Genomic DNA, 12,631 nt, shown 5'->3' with positions numbered 1-12,631 from the left:
TATTAAGATTGAACGAAATAACGACAACTTTACATTTACTTATCACTGTTAGGATCTGAAATAATTGGGAAAAGATTTTTTGCTTATAATACATATAAGTATGCATAGCGGAAAGCATGGCGGCACTGTGTGAGGCATGGCGGGGGCCTTTATGCAAAAACGGCCTAGGGAAAACACTGCATTTAATATTCATTCGCGTTAGATTTCGAGTTTATTTAAATAAAGTCAATTCATATTGGTTACAATAACATAAGTTATAATAACATATGGAAAATTAATCTTGCTTGAAGATATTTATTATGAACAACAAACAGTTAACTTTGCCACATTCTAATAGAACTATTTTTTATCGCGCATGTTCAGATAACTGAACTCTTTGCCGTAAAGATTATCCGGCAACTAGATGGCCGTAAGCCATAAAAACTATATTCAAAAGATTTTCCTTTGTAGGCGGTCCAACATTAATTTTCTTGAAACCAAAATGCGTCCAAATTCTAGAATGTGCTATATTTCCCGAGAAAGAATATCGAGCTCTTCTGACATGTCAGCCATTTTCAGACCGCGCGCCTTTTTAGCGTTTAGATAGTTCGCGTCTAGAATATTCTGTTTATGATATGTGCTCGTTGAAAGGGAAAAAAACCTTAACCGATTAATCGTAATGAAACCTTTTATGATCGAGCGCTTAAAATGCTATAACAATCAATCGATTTTCGACTATAATCGATGATTGGAACATCACTAGCCATAACTCTGTCGAAAATTGCTCGATCGTACCCAATATTGAACTTGACTTAGATATTATCAGGATAAACCTGTATACCAAATTTCATTTCAATATGTTCATCCTCTGCGAAGAAAATGAATGGAAACTGTTGGATGACCGTCCAAATGACAGACCGACCGATTGACAGACAGCAGCAAAGCAATATGCACTCCCTTCTTCGAAGGGGGGCATAAAAATGGTAACAATTGGCCCTCTAGTTTTCAAGAATAAGTTAAAAATGTAAAATTGTTATCGCACAATGACGGACAAAGACCAATTGCAATAGGTCACCTGAGTGACTCAGGTAACCTAAAAAAATCAGTCATTAATCATTAAGGTTACCTTTTCGAACTGAGCCATGATGTTTTTTTCTGATTGCACTCTATATTCTTCTACAGCATCTCCTCCTGCATTTGTCTCTTCTGATTTTTCAGTCACTTCCTCTTTCGACTTCTCTTTTTTGGATATTTCATCTGCTAAACTTTCAAGTCCTGATGGTTCTGTGAATAGTTCATGAATGGTCTGCTCTTTGAAGAAGGCTGTAGTGAAATTGCCCCCTTCAATAGCCATATCCCCAAGCATTCTCTTTTGGTTTGCTTTCTTCAAGATGTTTTCTTCTACAGTACGTTCACTGATCAGTCTGAAAAAGAAAACATTCATTCTCCACAATTACAATAAAATAATCATTTTACTTATATTCCAAAGAGCTCACGAGTCAAACATACAGTTGTTAATTATCTCATACTGTACATCTCAAACAGTAATAGCTTATTTTCAGTTTTCACAAGTTTACATAAAACAATGAAAAAAAATTGATTTAACGGAATTTTGATTTTAAACCCTTTTACATTAATCATATTTGTTAACTACACACATGCATATAACTAGACTTCAAAGAGATGGTGGCCATTTCAATGGGTCTACAGGCAGACATTTGCCGAAGGCTGAGCAAGAGAGAGCCAAGGGGAAAGAAATAGTAGTCCAAACTTCAAACAGATCTGTTTGGTGGAGGTGGACTCCAATATGGTAAATTTGAGCTAATCTTTCATGGAAGAAGTCAAGAAATATAAAGCATAACTCTTCCTCTGAAGTCAACAACAAAAGGCAGGCAAATCCCCTGTACATAACTCTTTTCCTAAAGTCAGCGACAAAAGGCGCCAAAACTCTTGAACACAACAGTTCCACTGAAGTCAGCAACAAAAGACACCAAATCTCCTGAACACATCTCTTTTCCTGAAGTCAGCGACAAAAGACACCAAATCTCTTGACCATAACTCTTCCCCTGAAGTCATTGACAAAAAGCACCAAATCACTTAACCACAACATTACCCCTGAAGTCATTGACAAAAGGCACCAAATCACTTGACCACAACATTACCCCTGAAGTCATTGACAAAAGGCGACAAATCTCATGACCACAACATTACCCCTGAAGTCGGTGACAAAAGACACCAAATCTCTTCACCACAACTTTTCCCCTAACTTGGTTGCAACTTCTCTCTCTCTCCTTCTCCTCTCTCTCTCTCTCATACAGTAATGTAATTCTGTAGTCACAGTATAGATAACATTAGTTGCTCATCCTTTTCTTTGGTGAATTAAACTGGATTTTTAAGCATTTATACATCACTACCAGGTGATGTTACAGACCAATAGTGTGTATATCGATAAGATATAAATAGATATTACACTATCTGTCACTGACTTTTTCAGAGAGTTTAAGGTAGCTCGCGGGTTAACTGCTTGTGAGAAAACCTACCCTGAAAATCTGTCTGTGTGATCGATAAGTTTTATTTCTTAAATTTATTTTGAGATTCCTTTGCGTGGTTATAATGTTATTGTGATTCAAACACAGTGTCGCTGATAAAATCATGCAACGCCATTTCAATGAAATATATAGTAAAATGCATATCTTAGTCTAGCTGTAATAATGTAGCCCTCTCCGATTTTTTTTTATATCTGATGTTTACTGGAGTGGGCTACAATTCTATAGGATCTCCTTAATGGTGCAAAATTAATTTTTTTAATGTCTGTAAAGATCGATTTTATATTTGACTTCTTTTAGATAAAATGATTTTTTAATTCAGGTTGAACAAACCAACCGTATATAAATCAAAACCAGATAAAACACATCTGCATGTGTACCAGTCGTCTTTTCCAGCAGCCATGACAGTTCTCTCGTGATTTTAAGGGATTTACGCTTAGAGTTTTGATGGGCTTGAAAACGTGAATATCAGTGTAAATAATCGATCTTAATTACCTCGTTCTATCACTAAAACATCATTTCAGGAAATGGTACATAATAGAAAATTCTTATTTACCGCATTAATTATGTTTAAAATAGGGGAATTCCTATATTCAGTTCAAGATCCGCTCCTAAATTCTCATTGGCTGTCCCAAAATAAAACCAGTCAAGGTCAGTAAACATGGCAGACAAATTCAACTTGCGATGTTGACATACATGAAAAATACCCGATATATGGACTATACCTGATATTTTTGGATTTAGTTATGCCATACACATCTACACTGTTTGAGTTTAGGTAAGAAATGTAGATGTTATTATATATGATTTGAGACGAAATTGTTGTGGGAGTGAATCACTCCCGCACTTGCACCATTACTGAGATCCTCTGGAGTTGTAGCCCACACAAATAAAATTTAATATAGATTTTATGCAGTCAACTAAAATAATAAAAATATCAAAATGAACTGCGATTTCTTTTATTATCAAAAACCATTTTAATTTGGTTATTGACCATTCATTTAAAAATTGGTATCAATTATACTTCCTTTTTAAAAACAAATATATAAGACAAAATACATCTGTCGACTACTTTCAGATAAATAAAAATTATGTTTTTATCACAAAATTAATCAAATTAATCAAATTTCAATTCATTTGACTCACCTTATTCCTAAAAAGTTTTGAATGCTACTTAAAATTTTTAATAGAAATATCCTTGGAGTTAAAACATTGTAGATATTTTTTTTCTATATTCAAATAGAATTAATAAGTATTAAAATATGGGTCCAAATGACCGGACCGAAAAGATCAGGGGTAGATAATAAGAAGGCGCCCATTCATATCGTTTACAGTTAAAAGTGAAAGTAGGCTAGTTGGTTTAAAGTTACTTTTTGTTGTAGATATAGTTCTGTGCAGGAAGTTTTTTGTTTCTAAAAGATCAAGCATTTTTACAGTCAACATTCTTTTTTTATTTTTTTTTTACTTTATTTATTTTACAACGATTGATAAGCAAGTTCTACAACTTATATTAATATCTCTCGTTGGCACGGATGTTAGCGCGAGGGGGTCATTGGTGTGGGAAGAAGCCGGAGTACCCGGAGAGAACCCACGTGTCCAAGCGGGCAACCGCCATACCCTATCAAATACAACCACTGTCGATCACGGGTATCGAACTCGGGTCGCAGCGGTGACAAGCGAGTGCGTTGTCCACTAGTCCACCTCAACATTCGATAAAGATTCAAAATAATCTGTTTTGCAGGCAGGTATATTTTATAAACAAACTGAGTATGTAGGCCTAACTATCGCAAGTGTGTGAAGTATATTCATCCGCTGAAACCAAGACATATTGTTTACAATAAAATATGAACATTGTCCAAGACATCAACTATTTTTTTATCTGCCAACTTGTTATATTGACGTACAGTTCTGTTCTAAATGGAAGCAAGTCTTCTTTTATTCCTCAAATACAAAAGAAAACTTTGCACTCATTTTCGCGGATTTATTAATAGCATGCGTTGTTCAGCTCCTTACACTTCCAGTGGACGTACGATCCCTAGATGGCTTTCGAGCTTTGCTTGACGCCATAAAAAATCGGGAGAGGGCTACATTATTGCAGCTAATCTTAGTCGAAAACCGCATTTCAAAACTATGCTCAAACCTTGTAAACGATCTAGACAAAATTAATTTTACTCAACACAATAACAGAAGAGATAATTTTGAATCAATTCATAAAAAATAATCAATATGTGTTCTCGGCCAATTTTTCGCAAAAAAAACTTTAAAAGATTTCACAAAAACCTATATTTTCATCACGACGTTAGCCTGACAGTCATCAATTTCTTAAGTCTGAGAACCAAAAAATGAAAATGCGCTGGTTGACAAGACCAGTTGATTAACACATATTAGAACATGCAAATCTAATTACCATTATTATGAATGTTTTCGAATGCATAAATGCAATAAACATTAGGTTTTGAAGAGAAGAAACATGGCTTCTTTTCTTTTCATAAACCTTAATGAGTTAATCATTCAATACCAAAAAAAATTACCATACGACTATTGACATATTAATAAGTTTGTAATCGTATATTTTAACTTGCTAAAGCTTAAATAATTTTAATAGTTAGATCGGTATTTGAAAATACAGAATTTATGATTGTAAAACGAGCAAAGTTAATGCATACGGTCCAATTTATTTACAATGTACCTGACTAAACATGATTTTAGATGAAAGGGTTCCAACGCACACTCATACCTTATAGAACTAAATGCAATGTATGTCACGTATTTAAAATTTTTAGCACTTGATAATTTTAAATGTTTGTATAAACTGCAATTTAGTTTTTTGAAATATTTCATTTTATGTTTCTAAAGATCGTTTGTTACAGTACCGATCAGACCCAACCTAACAGAAAGTAAACCCCAACTAAACCCTGGGTTTACTTTCTGGGTTTACTAGAGTGGACCCAGAGTAAACCCAAAGTAAACCCAGAGTGGACACAGAGAGTAAACCCATGTCAGACGTATACCCCTGAAAGCAGACGCTGTGTATTTGGAATATACAAAGGGTAGGAATTACAGGCAGTAGGATTGTAAGATAAAATACTAGTCAACTTCACACTTCAGTGCATACAGTTGACCTCAAAAGCAATTTCAAAGTAAACCCAGACTAAACCCAGAGTGGACCCAAATTTTCAACAAGAGGCCCATGGGCCACATCGCTCACCTGAGGAACAATAGGTATGATAAAGTCAGCTTAATGGAGTCATAATACAAGCAATCTGGACAATGTACAATAATACACGTAGATCCTGTATAAATAAAATCCATTTTCCCCCTTGGAACTCGGATAGCCCTGATTGCTGCCAATATTTACAAGAGCAGACTTTAATCACCGCTCCTGCACATATATAGGAACTCAACGTTACGCAGGCAGGGATGACCGCACACCTACGCAACTCAACAGGTACCAACGTTTCCGCCAACAGCTCAACCTAACGCAAGCAGGGAGAGCCGCACATTTGCGCTAGAAAGGCCTGAACACCTGCAGGGATGACCATACACTAGTGCTCCGCCTCAACCACCACCAATACAAGCAGGTATGACTGTACACTTGTATTAATGTGATATAGAGCAGGAATGACCGCACACTTTGTATCGAAGGTTAGAAAACACGGATGTTCACACACTCAATCTACCCATACCTGTTCAAGTTTAACCCCAAACAGTCGCTCTTCATAATGCAATAGACACTGTCCCTATATATGTGCCAGCCGAAAATAATTCATAGTATCTAAAAATTGGAAATCAAAAATAAACAAACTAATCCGGCCTAACCCAAAACTTCTGATGCAGAACAACTTATATACATTGAATATTTATTATTGTATAAAAATAATCATCACAATAATTGGTTAACAGTGGATGCATTAATTAAAATAATCAAGAATCAATAAATCAAGGGCAACAACTCAATACAGTAATACAAAAAGATTCTAATGAAAAAATAGCTGCCTGCTTCAATTTTATAGTCACATCACATGTTGAGTATTGCAGTTCTCAAAAAAATCCTTTACAATTGCTTATATATGGGATATTTAGCTACATCAAACTCTGAACCTTCTTGTGAGGCCGAAGAATTGTCCTGGAGCCAAAGTTTTAACAATTATAAAGAATCTTGCTGATTAGTTTCTGAGAAGAAGATTTTTAAAGATTTACTCTATATATTCCTATGTAAAACTTTAACACCCCCCCCCCATGTCACCCTACCCCCAGGGATCATGATTTTCACAACTTTGAATCTACACTACCTGAGGATACTTCCACACAAGTTTCAGCTTTCCTGGCTGATTAGTTTCTGAGAAGAAGATTTTTAAAGATTAACACTATATATTTCTATGTAAAATGTTAACACCCCCCCCCCCCCCCCCCAATGTGGCCTCACCCTACCCCCAGGGATCATGATTTTTACAACTTTGAATCTACACTACCTGAGGATGCTTCCACACAAGTTTCAGCTTTCCTGGCTGATTAGTTTCTGAGAAGAAGATTTTTAAAGATTTACTCTATATATTCCTATGTAAAATTTCGACCCCCCATTGTGGCCCCACCCTACCCCCAGGTATCATGATTTTCACAACTTTGAATCTACACTACCTGAGGATGCTTCCACACAAGTTTCAGCTTTCCTGGCTGATAAGTTTCTGAGAAGAAGATTTTTAAAGATTTACTCTATATATATCTATACTACTATATTAAAATAATAGACTCGAATTTTTTGTCTTTAATACCGAGAAATCGGAAGAATACTGTCTTTTGTTTTATATATTTTAAACATAATTGGTACCTGCAGATTACCAATTTGTTTTTATTTTTTCTCAGTTAAGCTTCGCTAATTAATAATCAACGAAAATTCCTCAAAAATTCCCGGAAATCACTTGGATTTTTCGGATTTTACAATCTTGCGCTTGCGCAATACATTCACGCTAACGGGATCTTTAGTTTACGTTTCCACAATATCACATCTGCATGAATAAACTCAGAAATGATAATACATATACGGGTAAATTTTCATTGGACTTTTGCTATATATTCCTTTCATATATATTAATGATTTCTTATGAGAGAAAGTATAAAATAACAAATATACATTTCAAGTACATGTATCTACTTAATTACTTTTGTCTTCGTGATGACAAAAAATATTTGATTACATGCGAAAACGTTACATTATATTTGTTAGAGTGAGATAGAATATGTTTTATCGTAAAAATGAATAATGTCCTACGGACCCAGTTTTACAAAGAGAATACGTGTACGTTGGTGAAAAGGTGTTGAATTCTTCCATTCTGTGGATTAAAATTTTTAGATAAAAGGTATTTGCAGTCTGAAAAAGGTTTGTTGTGATGAATTTGACTGTTATTTTCAAGGCAACTTCATTAACTTTCTCCATAATCGTTCCGGAGCGATTCTGCAATTTTCTGCTACATTACGGGTATAACGGATGCATTCTAACTGTGGGGAGTGCCTTTCCCGAGACACAGTTAGATTTACCAAACTAAGGAAAGTGTAGTGAAATTAATACCATTATTGTAGGCTTATAGCTTTGTTATGCAAATTACAATAATAAACTGTGTCGATGTACCTATTCGTAAGTGTCCGATATGCAATGTCAACCCGTGCACGCACGGGTCAAAGTCTAGTTCCTATGTAAAATTTCGACCCCCCATTGAGGCCCCACCCTACCCCAAAGGATCATGATTTTCACAACTTTGAATCTACACTACCTGAGGATGTTTCCACACAAGTTTCAGCTTTCCTGGCTGATTAGTTTCTGAGAAGAAGATTTTTAAAGATTTACTCTATATATTCCTATGTAAAATTTCGACCCCCCATTGAGGCCCCACCCTACCCCAAAGGATCATGATTTTCACAACTTTGAATCTACACTACCTGAGGATGTTTCCACACAAGTTTCAGCTTTCCTGGCTGATTAGTTTCTGAGAAGAAGATTTTTAAAGATTTACTCTATATATTCCTATGTAAAACTTCGACTCCCCATTGTGGCCCCACCCTACCCCCGGGGGTCATGAATTTCACAACTTTGAATCTACACTACCTGAGGATGCTTCCACACAAGTTTCAGCTTTCCTGGCTGTTTAGTTTCTGAGAAGAAGATTTTTAAAGAATTACTCTATATGTTCCTATGTAAAACTTCGACCCCCCATTGTTGCCCCACCCTACCCCCGGGGGTCATGAATTTCACAACTTTGAATCTACACTACCTAAGGATGCTTCCACACAAGTTTCAGCTTTCCTGGCTGTTTAGTTTCTGAGAAGAAGATTTTTAAAGATTTACTCTATATATTCCTATGTAAAACTTCGACCCCCCATTGTGGCCCCACCCTACCCCCGGGGGTCTTGATTTTCACAACTTTGAATCTACACTACCTGAGGATGCTTTCACACAAGTTTCAGCTTTCCTGGCTGTTTAGTTTCTGAGAAGAAGATTTTTAAAGATTTACTCTATATATTCCTATGTAAAACTTCGACCCCCCATTGTGGCCCCACCCTACCCCCGGGGGTCTTGATTTTCACAACTTTGAATCCCCTTTGTCTAAGGATGATTTGTGCCAAGTTTGGTTGAAATTGGCCTAGTAGTTCTTGAGAAGATGTTGAAAATGTGAAAAGTTTACGGACAGACAGACAGACGGACAGACAGACGGACGACAGACAAAATGTGATCAGAATAGCTCACTTGAGCTTTCAGCTCAGGTGAGCTAAAAAGTAAACCCAGGGTTTAGTTGGGGTTTACTCTGGTGTTAGTTTGGGTCTGATCGGTACTGTATTTTTAAAAGAAATGTGCGAGTTTGCCATGACATTCAAATCTTTACGCCGAATCCTATTGCGACGACAGCAAACCCACGAGCTACGTTAAGTATGAGAGATTTGGCAATATCTGTCACTGACTTTTCCAGAGAGTTTAAGTATGAGAGATTTGGCAGTATTTGTCGCTGACTTTTCAAAAGAGTTTGGGTGTAGGAAATTTGGTGCAATTGTACTGTAGCTCAACCCAAATTTTCTGTGAAGCTACAGTTCTGCAGAACCTGAGCAATTATTAAGGTCTTCCGTTTTCCAACGGAAGACCTTATTGTTTTCGTTCGGTTTCTTTTTCCCTATTATTATTATTTTTTTTCTTACAAAATTTGTGCAGGCGATTTCTCGAAAATGGCTCAGCCGATTTTCGTGAAACTTTCAGATCTAATAGATATTAATCCGAGCTTAATATACATTTTTTTATTTTGATGACGTCATTTCCGTTCTTGAGAAAATGACGTTTTTACGATTTTCAGAGGGTCAGCTTGTCCAGGGATCTCCTCCTAAACGGTAAAAGATATTGAGTTCAAACTTTCAGGGATTGTAGACAAGATATTGTAGATGTGCTATTTGGCGTTCATATTTGTCATGCTCAAAAGGCGTTTAAGCTCGCCTGGTCCCGAAAATTGAGACTAAAAAAACGTCGTAATTTTTAATGGTTTTCTTAGTTTGTCTCTTTTCTGAAAAATATTTTGTTAACACTTGTAATGCAAAAAAGATTTATATTTAAAAGACCTTTCATTTGATATCAATAAAAAGGGGCTGGCCCCTCAAATTAAGGGACCAAAGGGCTCTAAAGTCTTTCATCTGTAGCCCTTTACTGAGTGATATTTTATGAACAGTTATAGAAGCAAATATGTTTATTTTACAGTTATGTATCCAATAAATGTAATGATTTTATCATGTGTTACGTAATTAGGGGTTTTTAAGGGCCAAAAGTCCAGAATTTTGATCACCCATATCTCAGAAAGGAAAAATATTTTGAAATGCAGTATAGAAGTAAAGATGCTCAAAATGATGTACTAAATAATATGCAATTTTCAAAATTTCGTTAAATGGCCCCTATAAGGAGTTATGGGATCGGCCCCTAAAATGTTCTTTCCTATATATCTCAAGAACGGTAACAAATTTCTAAATACTTGTTGAACAAAATGTTATGAAATTTAAATGACCTTTTATTTGATATCAAGAAAAAGGGGCTGGCCCCTCAAATTAGGGGACCAAAGGGCTCTAAAGTCTTCTATCTGTAGCCCTTTACTGAGGGATATTTTGTGAACAGTTATAGAAGCAAATATGTTTATCTTACAGTTATGTATCCAGGCAATGTAATGATTTTATCGCGTGTTACGTAATTAGGGGTTTTTAGGGGCCAAAAGTCCAGAATTTTGATCACCCATATCCCAGAAAGGAAAAATATTTTGAAATGCAGTATAGAAGTAAAAATGCTCAAAATGATGTACTAAATAATATGCAATTTTCAAAATTTCGTTAAATGGCCCCTATAAGGAGTTATGGGATCGGCCTAACCCTAAAATGTTCTTCCCTATATTTCTCAAAAACGGTAACAAATCTCTTAACACTTGTTAAAAAAAATGTGTTAAAATTTAAATGACCTTTTATTTGATATCAAGAAAAAGGGGCTGGCCCCTCAAATTAGGGGGCCAAAGGGCTCTAAAGTCTCCATCTGTAGCTCTTTAGTGAGGGATATTTTGTGAAAGGCTATAGAAGCAAATATGTTTATCTTACAATTATGTATCCAAGCAATATAATGTCATGTGTTATGTAATGAGGGGTCATTAGGGGTCAAGAATCCAAAACTATGACCACCTATATCTCAAAAAGAAAAAATATTTTGAAATGCAGTATAGAAGAAAAGATGCTAAAAATGATGTACTTAACAACATGCAATCTTCAAAATTTGGTTCAGCGGCTCCAATAAGGAGATAAGGGACCGGCCCCTAAAACTTTTTCTTCTAAGATATCTCAAGAACAGTGACGAATTCTAAACACTTGTTGAACAATGCTCTTACACCTGTAACAAAATAGTATCTGGCCCCCTAGAATGTAGACCCTGTTTTTTTAAATTCTAAATCATGTTTAGCTGTTAAATAGCAAATCAAGATAGAACAAATTCTAAAATCAGACGGAAGACCTCCTCGTTGCTCGCAACGAGATCGTGTCTAGTTTTCTTCTATCTTTGTGATGTTGATTGAATATATCTTCTGAATACAATTTGATGCACTAAATATAATTTTGATGCAATATTCTACTTCTGTTTAAATCATACCTGTAGATATGAACATCCCTAGTTTGTCCAATTCTGTGACACCTATCTTGGGCCTGGGCATCCATTGTAGGATTCCAGTCACTGTCGTAAAATATAACAGTATCTGCACCTGTCAAGTTTACTCCAATACCTCCAGATCGGGTTGACAAAATGAAAGCAAATATACGCTTGTCTGCATTAAAGCGTTCCATAAGAAACTGGAATAAAACAAAAGTGGCAAATAGTAATAAACATGTTTATTTGCAGAAATGTAAGTGTAAGTGCATCTACATCTGTATTTGAATTAATTTCATTACCTGTCTTTGCTCAACCTTTGTGGTTCCATCAAGTCGTAGATACCTGTGACCATGGTAATTCAAAAAGGCTTCAAGAATGTTCAACATTTTGGTCATCTGAGTGAATATCAGCACTCTATGGCTTCCCGACTTAAGTTGTCTTAACAGAATATCCATCACTTGCAACTTTCCTGAAATTACAAGACCTTAAATTTATTGTTTAGAATTTCGTACACATATTTCAATTAGGTCTCCAAAGACTTGGCGTAAAGATTTGTGTATAGTGCACATTTTCTCCAGCCAAAATTTAATCAAATTTGGGGAATGTGTAAAATATAAAGAATATTAAAAATTGAACCCATTTTCCAAAAGTTTCTGGATACCACAGGAGTATGACTGCCAAAACTGTGTAATGCAAATTTTATTGGTATACACTAACATATCATATCTAAACAAGAGGCCCATGGGCCACATCGCTCACCTGAACAACAGTTCCTCAGTGATTTATTTTGAAAATGGTCTTTATGGGTCCAGAGGACCCCTCTTAAGGTATCTCACTCCTCACGTTTTGATTTCATTGTGCATATGATCATTATATTTTAAATGAATATGAATGTATTAATTTAATCATAACAGAAAGATTATAATTTCATAATTACAAAAACATTCATAAAGAAAAAATCCAT

The 12,631-nt window shown here is 35.5% G+C and overlaps 1 protein-coding gene across 9 annotated transcripts in view; it reads right to left on the bottom strand.

The window, feature by feature from the left end:
• The window catches only part of LOC105331446 (helicase domino), a 190,575-nt gene that overhangs the window by 54,795 nt on the left and 123,149 nt on the right, over positions 1 to 12,631 (bottom strand). For all 9 annotated transcript variants that reach the window (XM_034482479.2, XM_034482483.2, XM_066079068.1 and 6 more), the window contains 3 exons: positions 11,967 to 12,136; positions 11,671 to 11,867; positions 1,106 to 1,403 (listed from right to left, as the gene is read on the bottom strand). In XM_034482479.2, the coding sequence (XP_034338370.2) occupies positions 1,106 to 1,403; positions 11,671 to 11,867; positions 11,967 to 12,136 (665 nt within the window). The remainder of the gene's footprint in view (positions 1 to 1,105; positions 1,404 to 11,670; positions 11,868 to 11,966; positions 12,137 to 12,631) is intronic.

The sequence above is a fragment of the Magallana gigas genome, chromosome 3, assembly GCF_963853765.1.
Source record: "Magallana gigas chromosome 3, xbMagGiga1.1, whole genome shotgun sequence".
Lineage (NCBI taxonomy): Eukaryota > Metazoa > Mollusca > Bivalvia > Ostreida > Ostreidae > Magallana > Magallana gigas.
The sequence above is the reverse complement of the archived record's forward strand: the minus strand, read 5'-3'. Positions and strand labels throughout refer to the sequence as shown.